This window comes from Moschus berezovskii, chromosome 10, assembly GCF_049115385.1.
Source record: "Moschus berezovskii isolate FMDL1 chromosome 10, NW_MosBer_1.0, whole genome shotgun sequence".
NCBI lineage: Eukaryota > Metazoa > Chordata > Mammalia > Artiodactyla > Moschidae > Moschus > Moschus berezovskii.
This window is the reverse complement of record NC_142469.1, coordinates 28,748,334-28,771,624: the sequence shown is the minus strand read 5'-3', so window position 1 is coordinate 28,771,624 and position 23,291 is coordinate 28,748,334. Positions and strand designations below refer to the sequence as shown.

Sequence of the window (23,291 nt, the reverse complement as noted above, 5' to 3'; positions counted from 1 at the left end):
CTGAACTAGCCCCAAATTGTGAGGGAAGAACAGCTTCATTAAACAGAAATCAAGGTCAAAAGAAAGTAGAAATTACAGTAATGTCTAATAGACTTAGAAATACTATTATTAATATTGAAAATCCTATAAAGCTTTTCACAGATAAAATTGTCACAGTTCCTAATTATACCCTGGAACTGACATTGATGGCTCAGAGCTATGTCTACAATACAAAGAAGGACTATGTCAGGAAAATATTCACTTAAAATCAGCTGAACATAAAAGCTGGTTAAGTCCTAGATGTTGGGCTAATGCAGATGAATTTATGACAACAAAAGTGATTATGTATAAAGCATATATATATTTGGAATTGCTTCTAAAGAAGAATGTTTATTATCATCTTTATACCATGTGTGGTTGTGTTCCTCTTGCCACATTTTGTAAGGTGAGGTATCACTTGTAAAGGACTCTAACAAATCCTGAGGCTGTCCTTATATAAATACCTGTTGTCATCAAACGCTGACATCCATTCTTTATATGTCATGCCTAGGGTGTACTTGTGAATTGAAGTGCATATTACATTAGTAAATACCAAAAATTTTATTAGTGACAAGAGAACACAAAGTAGTTTAACAGTGAGAGAAATATGGGACATTCAGATGATAACCTTTCAAGACTATTAATCTAAAAGTTCAAGTTTAAATATAAAAATTTCAATGGTGATAATCAGAATTTATGAAGAAAATGTCATATCAACAAGATATATCCAAAAACAGAAACTTCTTCCTAAGAGGCCTTTTAGGATTATATACTAATTCCTGCAAGTTTAGATGCAGTTATCTGGTATCACCTATAATGTAGTTTATTGCAAGTGATAATCTATTAATCTATGTAGAAAACTGGAAGACCCAAATCTTAAGATTCTGAAGCCTTACAGCAGACTCATTAAACCATATTAACTCTCTTATTTTGACAAGTAAAAGAATTTTAAGTATCCTCTGTTAGTGTCATTATCATTGGCAAGGTTGAAAATTTCCTGTGACACCCACTGAGAGGTGTGATGAGGAAATTAATCTAACTTGGATATACCTGGTGTTGTGGTATGAATATATCGGGAAAAACTAACCATAACTTGGAAAAGAGTATCTTTTGACAGGTGTTGCAAAGTCAATGTTGATACCTGAAAGGACTGTTCATTTTGCTACTAATTTCTGATGAGTTTAGCGATAAGTTTCAGGACTTTGAACAAACTTATTCAAGAAAAACAATTACCGAATTGTACTAAAATAGGAAACTTTTTAGTAAAAGTTCTTTTTAAAAAGTGTTTAAAATGTTTATTATTAAAGAAAGGTACTTTTCATGAACTCCACGGCAAAGAAACGAGAAACACATATATAATTGCACTGGGAAAGAGTATAGCTTAAGCTCGACTGCCAGGCCTGACCACTAGACCAGCTGCATTTTACACCTTGTAAAAACAGCAGAGAACAAAGACTCAATGGTATAAAGAGGATGAGGAAGGGTAGGTTATTTAACATCCCTGGGCCTCTAGTCTTTATGCCTTAGAATTTCTATGAATACTACAATAAATGAGTTAATATATGAAAGTTACTTAGGACATATATACGCCACAATTCTGCTAATCCTAGAGGAACTTGCTTATATATATTTAAAAAAAAAAAAAATCAGTGGGACTTCCCTGGCAGTTCAGTGGTTAAGACTTCACCTTTCAGTGCAGGCTATGTGGCTTTGATCCCTGATTAGGGAGCTAAGATTCTAACATGCCTCCTGGCCAAGAAATCAAAATATAATACAAAAGGAATATCATAACCAATTCAATGAAGACTTTAAAAATGGTCCACATTAAAAAAAAAAAAAAACTGTGAAATTTTCTGCCTCTGCCACATCTATAGAACACAGTATTATTTATACTTTTATTTGGTATATAAAAACTATGTATTTTATAGCCTCAGAGCACACATATTACATTCTCTGTGTACTTTTATTATTATTAATTTGTTTGCCTTAATAGGTAAGTCACTACAAATAATAGCAGTGTTTCTGCTAGAATGGCATTATAAAGTTTTTTCCTGGACTAAAGTCATTCAATCTCTAAAGTATTGAAATGTAAAAGAGTATACTTGCACTGGAAACACAGCAAATAATGATACACTACCTTTCCTCAATATCTGTTAGTGGAGACTACAAAATATATACAATTCTTAATTTCCAAATAAAGGTAGAAATAATACTGTGTTCCGTTATAGATATGGCTGAAGTGGAAGATTCCAAGTTGATTTTTTTTTTTTAAAAACATAGACATATACCTAAGACTAACTTAAGGAATATTATGCAATATAAGTAAAAGCATAAATAAAAATTTAAAGACAGCGGTCCTATTACAAAATCACATGATATCATAAATTTCAAGTCTGGAATCATTGATTTAAATAAACTTAGGGTCTGAAATTGTTGGTCGTTTACATGGCATTAAGAACAAACCAAATACAACGAAGCAAACTGTAGTGACATGGGGAAATATGGTACATAAGCAGCAACATCTTTGACCACAAACAATACTTTTTAGAATCATGCCTTGAACAGAGACACTTATTTGTTTGTACATGTACCTTCCTGGCATTTTCTTCCTCCTGTTGTCTACCTGCCGTCACATCACAAGACAAATTATAGAAAACAAGGGGAAAGATCTCAAAGATCCTCCCCTTATCTCACCTTTCTGATTTCCTGCTCTTAGCTGATTGGTCTCATGAGGCTCCATGTACTTCATGTAAAGAGACTGCTTGAGTAAAAAAGTGCGTGGTTGAATGAAGTTTTTTCCTATTTGTGCATGTGTACATTTGTGTGTGATGGTGGTGGTAAAGTGAGAGAGAAACAGGAGAGTTTTGGGGGAATATAAAGTCTGATTTTAATATTCAGTTATAATCCTAGCATGCTCAGAGAAGGGGAAGTTCTTGATATCACAGGCTCTGAAGTAAGACTTTTCACATAATACAGTGATAACTACAGAAAAAGCAACATGCACAGGAAATGTGACTGCTTCCCGAGGTGGACATCTCATATTCAGAGTACAGGCACTGCCACAGCAAAAATGGAATTTACTTTTTTAATGACTGGGATGTGTTGGTTGGTGTGTGTGTGCGTCTTTGTGTGCACACTTGTGCAAGTATGAACATTATGTTGTATTTCGCGTTTGACTTATTAGGTTAGTATTTTAAGAAAAGGGCGATGTACAGTAGCTCCCTTGGGACAAGCCTGTTTACAGCTCCCTTTCTTTGTAATATACTTTGTACTAATAGGGAGCAGCTGGAAATGCTAATACCTTTGGCTGAGAGTTATTTATATTCATGAAATCAATGTTCAAGATTGAAAACAAATTAAATAGCAGGCTCTAAACTGCATAATTGAGAATTTTATTCCTCTAGGGAGATGATGGAATAAAAATGTGTTTTTCATCCAGTGTATAAACAGCAAAATCTTAAGATACTCCAAAGAAACACAAAAAGAAAATGCACACAATTCACACAGATACGCATCAATGAACATATGAAAATTTACGCCTCACCAAAACCTTAAAAAACACAAAATAAAATTTAATTTTCGATTATCAGAGTTAGAAGAGAGCTTTTAAAAGAGTAATACTTATTGTAAAAAAGGATGCTCTCAAATAGACACTCATATACTGCTGGTGGTAGCATAAACTAGCAGAATCTTTCCTGGAGGGTAACTTGGCACTATATATCAAAAACTCTTAAACATGATCACATTCTTTGACTAAGTACCTGAAGTACTCAGTAAGTGTTAGGATTTATAGAATAAATCAAAGAAAATAATCCAAAATGACAAAGCCTTACATATAAGGCAGTTCAGTTCAGTTGCTCAGTTGTGTCCGACTCTTTGTGACCCCGTGAATCGCAGCACGCCAGGCCTCCCTGTCCATCACCAACTCCAGAAGTTTACCCAAACTCATGTTCATCGAGTCAGTGATGCCATCCAACCATCTCATCCTCTGTCGTCCCCTTCTCCTCCTGCCCCCAATCCCTCCCAGCATCAGGATCTTTTCCAATGAGTCAACTCTTCGCATGAAGTGGCCGAGGTATTGAAGTTATCGCAGCATTAATCATAATAGAGGAAAATTAGAAACAGCCAAAAGAGGATATTTTAGTACATCCAAACTGATGGAATATTTTAAAAAATTTTAAATTCATATTTTTCAAGTACACAAGTGATATGGGAACACTGTCATTAAATATAAACTATAAGTCATGATCCTAATTTTTAAAAAATAGAAAATTATATGTCTACTTTAAAAAGACATGAAGAAAGTACACTGCAGTGCTAATGCTAATTATCTTTGGCTGCAACTTTAATTTTTATGCTATAGCTAACTATATTCTTAAAAAATTTTAATATACAGTAAAATATATTTTATTATCATAATATTTACAATAGGTTCAAGATAAGTATTTTCAAAATAATCTTCCCTGGTGGCTCATATAGTAAAGAATATGCCTGCAGTGTGGGAGACCCAGGTTCAATCCCTGGGTCGGAAAGATCTCCCGGAGAAGGGAATGGCTACCCACTCCAGTATTCTTGCCTGGAGAATCCCTATGGACAGAGGAGCCTGGCGGGCTGCAGTCCATGGGATCACAAAGAGTTGGACATGACTGAATGACCAACACACAAAATAATCTAGAATGTTGCTATTCAGTGTGTGGTCTGTGAACCAGTAATATCAGCATCAACTCAGGCTTCACCCCTGAGATGAAATCAGAACTGCATTTCAACAAAATCCTCAGGTGATTCATATTCACCAGAATGCACACAATATCCTTTTACAATTAGCACAATAAACATTTTTAAAGTATCATTATCTGTATTACTTTCTATTGATGTTATCACACAAACTTAGTGGCTTAAAAAACATTATCTCAGTCCTGAACATGAAGAATTCTGACAACTAAGTGCAGTACATGATCCTGCAGTAGACGAAATGTCCAGGAGTGCTATAAAGGACATTACTGCCAAACTGACACAATTAGAATATGGATAGTATATTAGATAAAAGTATGGCATCAGTGTTAAGTTTCTTGCATTTGACAACTGTGTGCTGTGGTTATATAAAGAACACTCTAGTCTTCATTAGAGTATAGTAAGTTACTATATGGACTCTTGCTGACAAAGGTCCATCTGGTCAAAGTTACGGTTTTTCCAGTAGTCATGTATGGATGTGAGAGTTGGACCATAAAAAAGGCTGAATGCCAAAGAATTGATGCTTTTGAACTGTGGTGTTGGAGAAGACTCTTGAGAGTCCTTTAGACTGCAAGGAGACGACCAGTCAGTCCTAAAGGAAATCAGCCCTGAATATTCATTGGAAGGACTGATGCAGAAGCTGAAGATCCCGTCCTTTGGCCACCTGATGTGAAGAGCCGACTCACTGGAAAAGACCCTGATGCTGGGAAAGATTGAAGGCAGGAAGAGAAGGGGATGACAGAGGATGTGATGGTTGAATGGCATCACTAACTCAATGGACACGAGTTTGAGCAAACTCTAGGAATTGGTGATGGACAGGGAAGCCTGGCGTGCTGCAGTCCATGGGGTTGCAAAGAGTCAGACACAACTGAGCAACTGAACAACTAGTTCTTGAAAAAAGAGTATATATTTGTGTGTGTGTGTGTGTGTGTGTGTGTGTATGAAGGAGCAAAAGGGTAAGATGTTTCCAACTTACTCTCAATTTTTTCATAAAAAATTATTTTACATATATTATTTTATATATATATAAAATATACATATATACACACATATAAGAGGTGAAAAACAGAACAGCAAAATGTTAAAAACTGGTGAAATTACATTATCTGGTTCCAGGATCCCTCACAGATATCAAAATCCTCAGATGCTTAATTTCCTTATATAAAATGGTGTAGTATTTTTATATAACCTGTACACATCCTCCCGTATAGTTTAAATATCTCTAGCTTACTTATATCTAATTCAGTGTAAAAGGAACATCAGCAGTTGCAAGCACATGTCAAATTCAAGTTTTGCTTTTTGAAATTTTCTGGAATTGTTTTCCAGAGTATTTTCAATCCTTGGTTGAAATCTTGAATTTGGAACCCACAGATACAGAGGGCTGACCGTAATTTCAAACCAAAAGCACAATTCCAATTTCTCTCTTATACCAAATTAAGTAGCAAAAACTGAATAACAGACAAGTAATTAAACTGTTGACATGTTTCTGACTGCCAAAAGTTGACTCTGAAAACTCAAGCAATCTGAGTTTGTAATTTTCTATTTTCTAGGATATTTCTGAGAGATTTTCCTTCCTTTTCCCTTCCCTCTCCCACCCTCTTCCTTTTGTTGAATGATAGGGCATAAGACAAGGGGAATCAAGAAATGAGTGTTCTAAGTACCTCCTAAAGCACACTCTAGAATCTTGAGCTTGAAACCAATCTAAGAAACTATAATATAATAAAATATTAAGTAATTTTTGGATCAATGAATCTTTATCAATTTGGTATATCTAAACAAGTTTAAAAAGATGCAGTTCACAAAGGTAACTTAGAATAAGGAAGTTACCAATTTTAATTGGTCATCAAATAGGAATATAAAAGCTAGCCAAAAAAAAAAAAACCTGGCAACTATATTCTCTATGACAAGCCCTTGTGATGGAGGTAGAATGGTCCCACAAAGAAGTCCAGGCCCTAATCCCAGGAAGCTGTGCATATGTTACTTTACAAGATAAAAGGGACTGTGCAGCTCTAATTAAGTTTGTGTGTGTGTGTGTGTACATATATATATATATATCAAAATAGAGGCATTATCCTCAATTATCTGAGTGGGCTCATTCTAACCAGTGAGCTCTTATAAGCAGAAAACTTTCTCCAGCTGGAGTCAGAGAGATGCAGCAGAGGGAAAAGTGAGAAAGATTTAAAGTATGAAAGGAACTTAACCCACCACTGTTGAAGGGGGTCACATGGAAAACATGAGAAGGAATACAGGCATCCTCCAAGAGCGAAGACTGACCCCTGGCTGGCATGCTGACAGAAATACAGAGACCTCAGTCTTACAAGTGCATGGGACTGGATTCTGCCTGATGTAAGTAACCAGGATGAGCCTGGAAGTGCATGCTCCCCTGAGTCCTTAGAGCTCAGTCCGATCAACCTACTGACTTGGGCCTTGCGCGACCAGGTTTAGAGAACCCAGTTCGGCCCAGCCAGACTTCCAACCTATATATCTGTGAGATAAACAGGTGCTGTTATAAGCCACTAAATTTGTGGTGATTCGTTATGGCTGCAATAGAAATATTCAAATACATATTTTCTTAATTTGTGTTTCATTTAACCAAGACAAATTTAAAAGTCAGAAGCAGATGATTTTATCACGGTTCTAGCTTTTTATTTCCTCATCAATTTTATCACTAAAGAGAAACATAATGTTTGAGCGACTAATTTTTGAGCCCTGTGGAATGACAATTTTTAAGTTACCAGCTTTAGAAAATGTTTTTTAAAAGTCATTTTCTCTAAGCAAGTTTTACATGAAAATTATGATTCAACTAAAGGCAATTCAGTATTAGAGTCTATATATGCTATGTAGACCTGAGTGTTTCACATATTAATTCATTGCATGTATTATCAGCTGGTGCTTAAAGGGTTTCAGGGCAGGGAGTGGGGTAATGCTGGAATGCTGTATAAGCTCACTTACTGGAATATTCATATTAAAAATATTTCTCAAAAGAAAAAGTATTTCTCATCTCCTGAAATAATTTCCAGTTTGTTATAGAAAATAACCAACAGAGCAATGATAAAATTAGGTGGAAGATAGCTAGAGTAATTAATATTGATTTATCACTACCCTGTAACTAGTGGTAATAATGTACTTCAGTTATACAAGCGTCTCTATTAGCCTTTACCTTTAAGAACTCTTATATTGAGTGTGTACATTTAAAAGAGCTGAATAGTCTCAGAGAGTATTTTTCACACTTCTATTGTGAAAGATCAGTTTCTATGTTTTTAAAACTTCTTGTAAGTTGTGAACCAACAATTTTATAAAATGTAATAAAACTGTATTACTAAAAATACTGAACAAAAAACCAAGACACACAACTTTCTTGAATGGCAGTGCCAAGCTAGCATAAATGTGTGCTAAATATACGTTTAATGAATGACTCTACTGAATGCAGCTTAATATGAGGATCTGTACAAGCCAAGTAGTTGATCTACAAATGAATATGTCTTCATGGAAAAATGACTGTATCTGTTTATGATACTGAATATATCTGATGAGGGTAGTACCCTCAGACTTCTCATAATCAAAAAAAACAGTATTTTATGAGGTTCCAGGACATATGACATTTCATTTATAGAAAAACATAGCAAGGTAAATTAGTAGTATTAAAGGACTAAGTAATCTTGAATTATTTTTTCTGTGATTTTGCCTTTTGTCCTATACCCTAACTCCACCCAAACACAGATCAGGAATGAGTATAAAAGATGAAGCAAAAGTCTAATAAACGCTTAAAGATGAGCACACGACTCTGTGTTAGAGGGTACATTTTGTCCAGAATACATCTATAAAGTTTTAATTTTCACTTAATTTTATGTAGAGGATTTTTAAGTGTGATAATGTATACTGACATATAGCTTTAGGATTCTTTAGATATATTACATTATATCTAAATATATGCTTTATATTTATATATCATAATTATATGTTTAAATGATATTTTTCGTAAGTACCTTTATTTCTGGGTAAAGAGAGAAAAGCATTTAATCCTTTCACACACATTTTCTATTTAGTCTCATATTGTCCATAAAGCCAATATAACTGCTTCCTCCTCATAGAATGAAATGTAGCTTCCTGATAGAATCTGCAATTAGGTCCATACAGTCAAAGCTATGGTTTTTCCAGTAGTAATGTATGAATTTGAGAGTTGGACCATAAAGAAAGCTGTGCATTGAAGAATTAATGCTTTTGATCTGTGGTGTTGGAGAAGACACTGTGAGTCCCTTGGACTGCAAGGAGATCAAACCAGTCAATCCTAAAGGAAATCAGTCCTGAATATTCATGGGAAGGACTGATGCTAAAGCTGAAGCTGAAACTCCAATACTCTGGCCACCTGATGCGAAGTACTGACTCCTTGGAAAAGCCCCTGATGCTGGGAAAGATTGAAGGCAGGAGGAGAAGGGGACGACAGAGGATGAGATGGTTGGATGGCATCACCGACTCAATGGACATGAGTTTGAGTGCGTTCCGGGAGCTGGTGACGGACAGGGAAGCCTGGTGTGCTGCATGCAGTCCATGGGGTCTCAAAGAGTTGAACACAACTGAGCGACTGAACTGAACTGAATGCAATCTGCACTGATGACAGCAGAGGGCACTGTCATGTGAAATGGCCAGTTTTTGTTGTATACAAGAATCCTCCCCAATTAGCAAGTACTAGTTTTCAAAGCCTGGAGAATCCCAGGGACAGGGGAGCCTGGTGGGCTTCCGTCTATGGGGTCACACAGAGTCGGACACGACTGAAGTGACTTAGCAGCAGCAGTTTTCAAAGGGGCTTCCCCAGGTGGTGGTGGCTCAAAGGTAAAGAATCTGCGTGTAGTGTAGGAGCCGCAGGTTCAATCCCTGGGTCGGGAAGATCCCCTGGAGTAGAGCATAGCAATCCACTTCAGTGTTCTTGCCTGGAGAATCCCATGGACAGAGGAGCCTGGCAGGCTACAGTCCATAGGGTCACAGAGAGTTAGACACAACTGAAGCAACTTTAGCACAGTTTTCAAAGAGACTAGGATCTTTGTAATTTGTCTTATACACCCAAACTGTTTTAAAATCTCAATTTATTTGAATACAAAGTGACATGTTTCAACTTATAAACTGAAACCTGAATCATAAATTTTAAAAAATTACCTCTTTTGCATGAATTAGCTAACTGAATCTTTTCTCATAGTATTTCTACTAGCATGCTATTTATATTTAGTTCAAAAGGAAAATGAATAGAATATATTGGTTATAGAATGGTTAACTTATAAACTATAAAGGAAAATGAGAAAGTAATTATAAAATTTAGGGTAATACTTTTTTACAGATGGAAATGAAGGGGTTATGACAGGGAGTTCAGGAATGCTGATAATGTTTCAATTCTTGACCTATAGGATGGTTACATAGCTCCCTGTTTTGTAGCAAGTCATTAAACTGACATCTATGTTTTATACACAGAAAACCAAAATATTGAAAGCCTTACAAAAACTGTATCATTCCTATAAAGTACAGCTGCATGTGTCAGTCACTCAGTCGTGTCCGACTCTGTGACCCCACAAACTATAGCCTGCCAGGTTTCTCCATCCATGGAATTCTCCAGGCAAGAACACTGGACTGGACTGCCATTTCTTTCTCCAAAAGTACAGCTATCCAGTACTAAAAAGAATTCTAGGATTAAAGGGTTAATTGGTACCAAATAATTTTCTCTAAATGAATTCTCTAATCAGCTCAAAGTCCCCACAAAGTTTCTACAAATCACAGTATAAACAGGGTCTCAGAAAACCTCTTGTCATTAGTAAGAGAAGACCCAAGCAGACCCTTTCCCCATTCTCTTTATTTCTTTGGGTTTTTTGTTTTTAGTTCTTTTCTTGTATAATTCTTGTGACTCTTAAAGTTTCATGTATTTCCTTGGCTTCATTCCCCAGGGACTTTGTTAATATGGATTTGTTTTTTCAAAATCATTTTAACTTTCTGAAATGCACAGCAATGAAGTAATTATGGAGTTATACTAGACTGATTATCTACTTGAATGATATGATTGGCAGAAAGAAAATATTTGCTCATCAATCATCCTATTTAAAAATATATTCAGTTCAGTTCAGCGACTCTTTGCGACCCCATGGATCACACTCAAACTCATGTCCATCAAGTCGGTGATGCCATCTAGCCATCTCATTCTCTGTCGTCCCCTTCTCCTAAGTACCTATAATTCAGGCAAAGAAATAAATTTCACATGTTAAATTATATTTGTGCAAGGAGTAATACAATTTTTACCCTACCTGAAATCACACGCTGTAGTAACTTCTGCTCCTCCACCCAACGCCCAACCTTGAACCAGTGCAACACTTATTAAAGGAAGTCTGTATATTGAAGGAAGAAGGAAAAATGGGTGTTAATATTTTAAATTTTGATGTTAATCTACAAATATTTTAAAAACTTGAGATATAGTAGAAACAAAATCATTGATCTATGTTTATAAAAACAAGCACACCTCAAAGTACAGTAGAACCATTAGCCTGTAAATCATGAGAAGCAAAACAGTATAATAATGAAGATATAATAATTCGTACTAAATGCTATGCAAACTTATCAAAGTGAAGGTGTTAGTAGCTAAGTCATATCCGACTCTGTGCCACCCCATGACTATAGCCCACCAGGCCCCTCTGTTCATGGAATTCTCCAGGCAAGAATGCTGGAGTGGGTAGCCATTCCCTTCTTTAGGGGACATTCCTGACCCAGGGATCGAACCTGGGTCTCCTGCATTGCCATCTTTACCATTCTGAGCCACCAGGGAAGCCCCAAACTGATCAACATACCTCCCCAAATCATTATTTATTTTAAACTACAGGCATATTAACTTTCTTCCAAATAAACAGTTGTTTCTGTATAATGCAAGCATACCTCATTTTTTTGTGCTTCATTTTATTGGGCTTCCCTGGTGGCTCAGCTGGTAATCCACCTGCAATGCGGGAAACCTGGGTTCGATCCCTGGGTTGGGAAGATCCCTGGAGAAGGAAAAGGCTACCCTCTCCAGTATTCCAGCCTGGAGAAATCCATGCTCTGTATATAGTCTATGAGGTTGCAAAGAGTCAGACACAACTGAGCAACTTTCACTTTCACTTATTGTGCTGGATCAGGCTTTGGCTAACAGTTAGCCAAGTTGTGAATGCAAAGTAAAAGTTCTTGAAGGAAATTAAAAGTGCTCCTCCAGTGAACACATGAAAGATAAGAAAGCAAAACAACTTTATTGCTAATAGGAAGAAAGTCTTATTGGTCCAGATATTAGATCAAATTAACCACATTTCCTTAAGCCAAAGCCTAATCCAGAGCAAGGTCCTAACTCTCTTCAGTTCTATGAAGGCTGAGAGAGATGTGGAAGACATAGAAGAAAAGTGTGAGGCTAGCAGAGGTTCGTTTATGAGGATTCAGAAAAGAAGCCGTCTCCATAACATAAATGTGCTAGGTGAGACAGCAAGTGCTGATGGAGATCAGATGCCAGCTGCAGCAAGTTATCCTGAAGATCTAACTAAGATAATTCATGAAGGTGAGGATGCAGACAAAACAATGTTATATTAGATGAAGATGCCATCTAGGACATTCACGGCTAGAGAGATGTCAATGCCTGGCTTCAAAGCTTCAAAGGACAGACTGACTCTCGTTTTAGGGGCAACCTGTTACTAGTTGAAACTAAATGCTCATTTACCACTCTGAAAACCCTAGGGCTCTTAAGAATTATGCTCAATCTACTCAGCGTTATGTAAATAGAACAAAGGCTGGGTGAGCACATGGGTTTACAACGTGATTTACTGAATATTTTAAGTCCACTGCTGATTTACTGCTCAGACAAAACAGATTTCTTGCAAACTACTACTGCCCATTGACAATGAAATGCACCTGATCACCCAAGAGCTCTGATGAAGGTGTACAGTGAAATAAAAGCTGTTTTTCATGCCTAATACAACATCCATTCTGCAGCCTGTGGATCAAGTAGTAATTTTAACTTTCAAGTCTTATGATTTAAGAAATACAATTCATTAGTCTTTAGCTTCCACAGAGAGTGATTCTTCTGATGGATCTGGGCAAAGTAAATTGAAAATCTTCTGGAAAGGATTCACCATTCGAGATGCTGTTGGGGCTTCCCCAATGGCTCAGCAGCTAAAGAATCTGCCTGTGATGAGACCCAGGAGACTGGAGTTCGACCCCTGGGTTGGGAAGATCCCCTGGAGGAAGAAATGGCAACCTACGCCAGTATTCTTGATTGCAAAATTCCATGGGAAGAGGAGCCTGGTGACACTATTAAAAACATCTGTGATTTATGAGATGAACTCAAAACATCATCATTAACAGGAGTTTGGAAGAAGCTGATTCCAAACCTCTTGGATGACTTTGAGGGGTTCAAGACATCATTAGAGGAAGTAACTGCAGATGTGGTGGAAACGGCAAGCAAACAAGAAGTGGAGCTTGAAAATGTGACTGATTTTGCTGCAATCTCATGATAAACTTTAACAGATGAGGAGTTGCTTCTCATGGATGAGCAAAGAGAGTGGTTTCTTGAGATGGAATCTATTCCTGGTGAAGATGTTATGATGACTATTGAAATGACAACAAAAGATTTTAAATATTAAATAAACGTATTTGATAAAGCTGCCACAGGGTTTGAGAGGATTGACTCCAATTTTGAAAGAAGTTCCTCTGTGGGTAAAAATGCTGTCAAATAGCACTGGATGTTACAGAGAAATCATCATGAAAGGAAGAGTCAACTGAAGCTGAAAACTTCACTGTTGTCTTATTTCAAGAAATTTCCACAGCTACCCCAACCTTCAGCAACTACCACCTTGATCAGTTAGCAGCCACCAATACAGACCCTGCATCATCAAAGAGATTAAGATTCCCTGAAGGCTCAGATGATGACTGGCACTTTTTAGCAATAAAGTGTTTCTAAATTAATATGTACATTTTTAAGAGATAATGCTACCACATACTTAATAGACTACAGTAGAGTATAAATATAACTTTCATATGCACTGGGAAACCAAAAAATTCTGACTTGCTTTATTTCTATACCACTTTGTTGTGGTGGTGTGGAACCCAACTTGCAATATCTGAGGTAAGCCTGTATACAGGCTTCCCTGGTGGCTCACATGGTGAAGAATCTGCCTGCAATGCAGGAAACCCAGGTTTGATCCCTGCATCAGGACAATCCCCTGGAGAAGGAATGGCAACCCGCTCCAGTATTCTTGCCTGGAGAATTCCATGGACAGAGGAGCCCGGCGGGCTACAGTTCATGGGATCCAAAAAGTCAGACATGACTGAGTGACTACCTAACAAGCTTGTAGAGAGCTCCGGAATTTCTAAGCACCTGACAAGTGGGAATTATTCAGTATGCTATAGTCTTGGTCCATTTTTGTTGATATCAAATTATAGATTCGAAAATTAAAAATCTTTCATTCCTCATTGAAATGATCCAGAGACTGATCCTACATAAAACAATGGTTCTGAAGTAAAAAGTCTTCACCTTTCATGTTTGCAAAGACCCATTTTGCAGAACTGTGTATTAAAAGATGAATTTAAAATGTTTCGAAAATATATAATTTTTTGTAGGTCCAACCAAAATGAAAAGATACAGGTCTTAAGAATTTGCACATTTCTTAATACACACTGCTTCCAAATAAAAAGGATTATCTAAAGAAAAAAACTTCTAAGATTTACTTAAGAGAAGGTCAAATGTGGTAAGCAGTCGGTGAACAGGAACTAAGACAATGGAGACCACTCTTTCTAGACGCTCACATGTAAAGAATAACCAAAACACACTGATACCCAATTAATAAGTGTGCTCAGCTCAGTTCAGTCACTCAGTCATGTCCGACACCGCAACCCCATGAATCACAGCACGCCAGGCCTCCCTGTCCATCACCAACTCCCGGAGTTCACTCAAACTCATGTCCACAGAGTCGGTGATGCCATCCAGTCATCTCACTCTCCGTCGTCCCCTTCTCCTCCCGCCCCCAACCTTTCCCAGCATCGAGTCTTTTCCAGTGAATCAGCTCGCTGCATGAGGTGGCCAAAGTATTGCAGTTTCAGCTTTAGCATCAGTCCCTCCAATGAACACCCAGGATTGATCTCCTCTAGAATGGACTGGTTGAATAAGTGTGCTAAACAAGTATGAATTTCCTTAGTTTCCCTGAATTTTAACGTTTTTTTACATTCAGAATATGGAAGTAGAAAGCTAATCACCCCAATCATGTCATAGTTTATAACCCCAAATGCATAATGACAGGACCCAAATTTTTTCCCTTTTCTTCCTCTTCTAGGTGCTAAGTGAATCCATCTTTCTCAGAAATATGTAAAAGCCTTCTCCAACTGGTAACTCTTTTTCTCTCTCCTTGTGGATACAGATCACTTCACTACACATTCTACTAATTTTGAATATTAGGTTATCTTTATGTGTCTTTTCTGCTCTAGTATCAGTATTTAACTTTCACATGTCTATACTTACAATATAGCCAGCTTATAACTAAATACAAACTCTTTAGGGAAAAGAGCTAAATCTTAAACTCTTTTCACCTCTCAAGGCTCTTATTTTTAAACTATTTGTATGTACTTCACTAACACCTAATTATATGACTGTCCTTGATGGCAAAAATAAATAGTTCATCATTAGAATAAATATGAACCAGAATATATGAATACTGAATTCGTATATTCTAAATATGAATAGACTATCAGTGACTATTTTTTAACTAGTGCAAAGCAAAATAATAAAGAGTTATTTTGGGTTTTTTAGAAATTGTGTTCTTTTTTTAATTATTGCCTTTTTTATTTTTTAAATTATGAAAATACAACACATTTATTTTTTAAATTGGAAAATACAGAACAAATTACATTCTATATATTAGTTATTATTTTTTTAATAAAGATTTTTAGTTGTAGTTTCATTATCAAACTCTCAAAAATTAATGGACTGAACATACAGAAAAGTAGAAGGGTATACTAGACCTGAAAGGCACCGTGAACCAATTCAACATAATTAAGATTTATGTAATTTTCACACAACAGGAGGATACAAATTCTATTCAAGTTCTCATAGACTATAAACTAGGAGACCGTGGAACATATCCAGGGTCATAAAACAAGGTGCAAAAATTTCACGGTCTAAAGGTATCGATGTCAGAGTCTGTTCTCTTACCACTGTGGAATGATGCTAAAAATCAGTATCAAAAGATATTTGAAAATAACCCATGTATTTTCAAGTACCATGTGACATTTACCAAGAGAGATCTTTGACTTAGCCACTGAAAGCCTCAATAAAGTTAGAAGACTGAAAAAACACAGAGGGTGGTGACAGAGAAGAAAGCAGAGAAATCATGTTTTAAAAACAAAGATACATTACCTCATAAAGCGTGTTAAGGTGTTTTGCATGAACATGCATACGGCCACTCCATCCTTTAAATAATAAACACAAAGATACAATGTAACTGTTTTACATAAGAAATTAAAAAAAAAAAACTTTTAGGATTTAGAAAGTAATAGAGCCAAAAATAATGAAATTTTAAAAATGAGGTTTTCATTTAAAAACTCTTTGAAGCTGTCTGAAATGCTGTATTTATTGTGTTGATCTTCAAGGGTTTTTTGAACTCAGCTTTGTATGAGGTATCACCATGGACTTAGGTATAAGAGTCAGGTCTCAGAAAAGTGTAGAGTTCTGCTCAGGGTAATTTGGAAAGACAAGGCGTAAGATATACCCACCTATTATCCCAAACTCTGATCCCCTAATATAAACATATAAAAAACAAATTTCTTAATAGTAGTATAAATTCACTGCCTCTTCTTTTTTCCCTCATATACTTTCCGAAACCAAGTATAATGTGGTCTTCAGCCTTCTCTCAAAAGACTTTCCTCAAAGGTTTCTAACAATCTCCTATTTGTTAAATTAAATGGCTTTTCCTTATTCTCATCTCCTTCTGTACCTCCATAACATATATAGCATCTTCCTTTGATCAATTTTTTCATTTTGACAGTCTCAGTTTCTAGTGACACTTCAACTCCTGATCCTCTTCCTATTTCTTTGATTACTATATTCTAGTTTTCTTCTTTGTCTCTTTTTTATTCAGCTAAATACATGTTACCAAAAATCCAATTCATGATTCTCTTTATCTCCCTTATCTACAATTTCTTCCTTGGAAGTCTCACCCATTCCCATTGCTTCAACTACTGTTTCCTTTAGAGTCCCAAAACCTGCTAAGAAATTTCACATCCTGCCAATATTTCAAATTTAGCATGGCAAAATCAACTGGTTATGAAAAAGCTGACTTTTAACCCAAGTATTACCACATAATAAAAACATAAACTTGAGCAAGTCATAATCGTGAACTTCAGTTTTCTTACACAATAAGGGAGGAATGAAAAATTTTTTAAACTTGTTCCATTTGACTTAAAGAATGGTTGGAAAGATGAAAATGTACCTAGATGCTTTGTAATAGATCACAGAGTGAGTTCTGAATTAAGAGGAACGGTTTTTCTAGTCCAAAAGGTTCAGAATTCTTGGCATTATCTTTAACTCTTCCATTTCACAGTTTTCCTGTGTTTGCTGAGTTACCAAGCATGTTCCCTCAATCCCTCTTTTGAAATATTTCCAATTTAAATCCCTTCTTTTGTTTTCACAAGTTTGAACTTGTGTTACTCATACTTAGATTATTACAACAGCCTTGTTTCCTAACTGGCCTCTCTGTATTTAATATCTTTTTCCTCTGTAATGTATCTTGCATCCTGCCTAAAAAACCTTATAGGATGATAATTTCATATCACCAATAAAATAAGGTCAGAATTCCTTGGGAAGGATTGGTCCCAAACTATTTTACCAACTTTATTGACTACTGTACTCCTCAGTCAAGCATTCTAACTTCTTCTGCAACTAGCTATTTGCCATTCCTTTAACACCTTACATTTATTGTTGTTCTATGTATTGGCTCACATCATTCCCACTATTTGGAACAGCTGGTCCTTTTCTCTACCTATTTCAAGGAATGACTAAATCAAACATTTTTCAACAAGATTTTCTAAATACCACAGTAACAGCTTTCTCCTTTGTGTTTCTGTAGTATTTTCCTTTTTCTAACTTAACTAGAGAATTTACAGATTGTATACATTGTGTTTAGATTTATTAGTAGTCACATCATCTATACAAGATAAACATAGGGAACATGATCAGTAGATTATGGCCCTGGTTCCCAGTCTTCAAAAATCTTGTGAGAAAAAAGAAATGCATCATGCATCAAGGTATAGTACATTAAGTATTCTGAGAAATGCTTAAACAAGCTGAGAATAGTGGCAAATAAGAAAAAACTCACTGGGTTGGAGTAGTTGAGGAGGCTTTATAGAGGAGAAGAGGAGATGGCATTTGCTAGATAATTTGAGGCTGACCAAACGCGTTCTTTATCCTCAGAAGCTAGCAGTGTAATCAACGTTCTGCATATAGTATGTACTTGTTGAAGTTAACGTACTCAGATGAATTTGAGATGGAGAACTATGTTGTTTCATAAAACAAAGGAAATCAATGAGTAGTAAAAACTAGTATGATACAGCTGGGAAGAATCTGGGAGGGGTCAAAAGGAGGGAGGAGATGCCAGCCCATAATATGTTCTGCCTACCTCCCAGAAATCCTGTTGCTGGACACCAATGAGACTGAGAGATGTATGTACTGCCAGGAACCGGACCAAATATGGATATCAGCAAGATGACTGGCTGGAGATAACCTGGAAAGCTAACTCCCAGTTACAATAAAACCCGAGACTGAGAGCCATGTGGCAGAGCAGTTCTCCTGGGTTCCTTTACCCTGCTGTTCTCTGCCTGGGCACCCCTTCCCAATAAAGCATTTTGCTTTGTCAGTATGCGTGTCTCCTTGGAAAATTCATTTCCGAGTGTTAGACAAGAGCCCACTCTTGGGCCCTGGAAGTGGTCCTCCTTCCAGTGAGAGAACCATAAATGAGCCTTCCTTTTTTTCCCTAAGTGCCTGTTGTATGAATTTACTAATTTCCTCAAAATACACAGAAGGGTTTCCACAAATCAATAAGGCTACAATGGAACTGTACAATAATCACAAGAAAAGCAAAGAAGTTAGACAAGAACTTTGAGGTTGCTGCGAAAATTTAGGCAACAGAGAAACAGGGGGCAACAGACTGGCAGAAACTTAACAAGGGAAGTCATTGGACAAAGAAGGATACTATCTTCAAGGTACATAGAGAAATATTCAGGTTTCTAAAAAGCCAAACTTTTCCTCAAGGCATCAAACCCATTCACTGCAGAGTAAGAAGGTTTTTATTTCCCCCATCTTAAAGCTTCAACTGGACTTTTATTATTTCTGTCCTCTGAAAAAAGACTTCTCAGTCTGCAGAACATCTGCAGCATCAAGTTACATCTTAGAAATGGGTTAAAACTGCACTAGATGTTTTTCCTCTTTTATTCTTTTTTTCTGTTCCATAACTTTTCAGGGCTTATTCATCTCTCTGCTTGGACCATCTTAATGAAGGATTAACTGTCTAATAGGAACAATTAGGGACTTCCCTGGTGGCACAGACGGTAAAGAATCCACCCACAATGCAAGAGACCTGGGTTTGATTCCTGGGTTGGGAAGATCCCCTGGAGAAGGGAACAGCTATCCACTCCAGTATTCTGACCTAGAGAATTCCACAGACTGTATAGTCCATAGGGGTGGCAAAGAGTCGGACATGAGTGAGTGACTTTCACTTTCTTTCACTAGGAACAATGAGAGTTTTTTCCCCTGCTCATTAAAAAAAAAGGGGGTATCAAAATGAAACCAACCTCTTGAGACTAGGTCCTAAAGAAAAAAAAAAAACTAACAATAGATAAGCAAATACAATGCTGATGATTGTTGATTCTGAGTACAGGAGGGTTTCAACATATTAGTCTGAAAAATAAAATACTGCCTATCCTATCGGTAAACAAAAGATGGAACAGTCATCAGCGATTACAGTCAACCCTGCTGGTGAGCCCTAAGGGAGCTTAGAATGGAAGCAAGGAACGCATCCCCATCGAGCAGTCTTTAGACTGCAGTCACTCCCAACAGTGCAGCTTTAGGGAACTCAGGATGAGAAAACAGGATACTGGCCCCTACAGCTGAGGTACATACCAAAGGAACTGATTTCAGTGAGCCCAGACTCTTGAATCTACCCATACACAGAAAAGCGCTGAATTCGTTAACTTCAGATGTCTGGCTCTCTTTAATTAACAATAATCTCCTGACTACTTGCCCTTTGTTGCAAACACACCCATTTATCTTGGCTCCCCTTCACAGCTTCAGGGAGATTTCTCAGGGTTATGAGATACTGTCTCCCCTTAGGTTTGAAGTCCTAAGAATGTCCACAGAATAAAAACGTTAACTCACAACTTCTAGGTTGCCCATCTTCTTTCAGTCAACAAGTCTACTTTTTTTAGTATTTGGTAATTTTCATTAACAAAATATTTTTCAAAGCTTTGAAAAAATACAATGGCAAAAACATCAACATAATTATCTTTTTCAAAAAAAAAGCATTTAATAATCACTTTCGAGTACCTTATTAATAATCTGAAAGAAAAGCAATCCAATTACTAAAATCATCTATTTTACTTATCTATCCTCAGAAGAGTGAATTCACCAACAAGCAGATGCAATGACACATCTCTGAGAACAAAGAGTAAGTATGCTAGATAAAAAAGAGCTTTGTTCAGAGAAAGGCTGTATATAACTTTAAGTCATGTTAAGCATCTCAGAATCTCTTAGCTGTGAGGGACAGGAGTGTTCATACATGCAGCTGCAATTCATAAACATGTATGAGCCTCAAAAGTCCCAAGGCCATTTAAAATCTCAGTTTTACACATTTATAGTTACTTTTCAGGCATATAGGAATAAGCTCTATATGAGAAATGGAAACAGTTAAACTGTTTAAACAGTTATTTAAACTGTTTCTAGTTCTTGTTAATTTTAAAGTCATCATGTGACAAATACACCATGCATGCATGTACATTACATGTGTGTATGCTAAATCATGTCTGACTCTTTCACGACCCCATGGACTGTAGTCTGCCAGGCTCCTCTGTCTATGGAACTTTTTAGGCAAAAATACTGCAGTGGGTTGCCCTTTCCTCTTCCAGGGGATATTTCTAACCCAAGGATCAAGCCCATGTCTCCTGCATCTCGTATATCGGCAGGTGGATTCTCTATCACCATGCCACCTGGGAAGCCCAATATTATCCATAAAGAGAATTTATTCAAATTATTTATTTCTATGCTATATATTTCCTATAACCATGATTAAAGATATTTCATAGAAGTACAATAAAGGATTTACCTACACAAGACAATATTTTGAAATAAGGTATTTTAAAACCAATCTGGGCCTGAAAAATAACACACCGTAAAGCAGAATCACAATTCCAGGTTTTGGTTTTTTTTTCCAATATTGGAAGATGTGCATGACTACAAGGAATGGACACCTGCAGTGCTATTTAAGCACTGGGGTCACATCACCCGAGTTCTCAGCTGTAGATCAAAATCCACACTCACTCTACTGCAAACATTCAAGACACAAAGTTATCTGGAGAAGGTCTTCAATGGAAAGAATAAACTTTATGAAGTGATATCTTATGTGAAATCTGATATTTTTCTACCTGATTTACATCAAGCCCACTATATACATGTGAAATAATTAGCATGTTTCCACTTGTAGTTTTTGCATATACAGCAGAAAAAAAAAATGCTGGCCACATGATCAAAAGAGACAGAAACGACCTTCTAACCAGAAGAAATAAAAATAACCTTTCGCATTTTTAGGGATGATTTCCTATCTGACTGTAAGGTCAGGCCACTCAAGGTGGCTCTTCTCTGGCTCTCTCTACATCCCTTCCTCGACCACTGCCTACTTCACTTACACCCTACTCACATGGCTGATCTTCCTACATACCTGCAAGTCACTGTTCTCCTCAAAGGTGCAGTAAGGGGCATTCTGCTAGTTTCTCTGGTAACCAATCAGCCAACATGAAGCTAATTCCCCTCATAAGTGGCTCTCCTTTTCCATGAAGCAAAGACTGTCCTGCCCTGTCTGCCGCAGCTGGTGGGGTGTTGCTTCAGGACTTTGCTTCACACATGTAAGCTCCCCCTTTCCACTGGCCCACTGATAGCTGTCACTGACTCCAGGCTCTTTCTTTGGTCTTGAAGCTGGGCAAGTGCGGGCTTTCCAGGCAATCTACCATTACTATCTCATTCTATCTTTATAGTGTCTTTCGTGAACAGAATAAGATGTCTAGCAACAGAATCATTCTAGAGGTGAAAAATTATAATCAAATGGCTTGCAGGCCCCATAGTAAAATTACTTATAGTAAAGCCTGGGTAAGAATCCATATATTCAGATTGCCGGCTTAGTATTCTTGATAGGGACAGAGTAAAGGGACAAAGCAACTGGTTAAATAATTAATCCCGGGGGGGATTGTAAATAAAACCAAAAGTGTGGGAGAGCCAGTAAGTTAATGATCATTTAAGACAGCAGTTTTGCTTCACCACAAAACCAAACAGGCTTCCTTAGCAGCAAAACCATGCAACAGACGCATAAGACGTGCCCCCAAATAATAAAATAATGGTGGAATGAGCCCCACATCCTGCCCAGCAAGCTCAGTAAGTTAATGATTTCTATGATGTAGTTCTCTATACACAGTAAAAACAAAAATATAAGGAAAAGGTGATATTACACTGAAACCTGAGATGATTTACCATATTTCAGCAAATGTTAGCACTTTCTTGCTCATTTCCATTGCACCATGACAGTGCCAGTTTGATCATGTAGGGATAAGAAAAATCCCCCACCCAACATGGAGGAGGAACTATAAGGAAGACGGTGGTCATCTCCCTGTCTTCACTTTTCCTTAGATTGTAAAACTGTAGCTCACTCGGTTCTTAGGCTGGCCCCCTCCTGCCTGCCAGAAAATGTTGAAAGAAACTTTCAAATATAAATCTATCAAAATTACAAAAAGAGAGATCTTTCCTCATAGATATTACGCAAATTGAAATCCTTATACTACATAGAGTGGTGCAAGAGCTGTCCAGTAACATTAAACCATTACTACCTATATACAGTTCACATCTATCATTAAATGGTAACAGATACATTTTTCTCCCTTTTTCCTCTCTCTCTTCTGCTTTTTTTTTTTCCTGCCGAGGGAATGTTAGTCGGAGAAGGAAATGGCAACCCACTCCAGTACTCTTGCCTGGAAAATCCCATGGGCAGAGGAGCCTGGTAGGCTGCAGTCCATGGGGTTGTGAAGAGTCGGACACAACTAAGCAACTTCACTTTCACTTTCATGCACTGGAAAAGGAAATGGCAACCCACTCCAGTGTTCTTGCCTAGAGAATCCCAGGGACGGGGGAGCCTGGTGGGCTGCTATTGGTTCGCACAGAGTCGGACATGACTGAAGCGACTTTACAGTAGCAGCAGCAGCAGCAGGGAATGTTAGTGGAGGGCTGAATTCAAGAAAAACAGCTTCCTTGGAGGATA

The 23,291-nt window shown here is 37.1% G+C and overlaps 1 protein-coding gene across 5 annotated transcripts in view; it reads right to left on the bottom strand.

Moving 5' to 3' along the window:
* Positions 1-23,291, bottom strand: part of ECHDC1 (ethylmalonyl-CoA decarboxylase 1) — a 55,011-nt gene that overhangs the window by 3,460 nt on the left and 28,260 nt on the right. For all 5 annotated transcript variants that reach the window (XM_055433921.2, XM_055433919.2, XM_055433922.2 and 2 more), the window contains 2 exons: positions 16,142-16,194; positions 11,031-11,111 (listed from right to left, as the gene is read on the bottom strand). In XM_055433921.2, the coding sequence (XP_055289896.1) occupies positions 11,031-11,111; positions 16,142-16,194 (134 nt within the window). The remainder of the gene's footprint in view (positions 1-11,030; positions 11,112-16,141; positions 16,195-23,291) is intronic.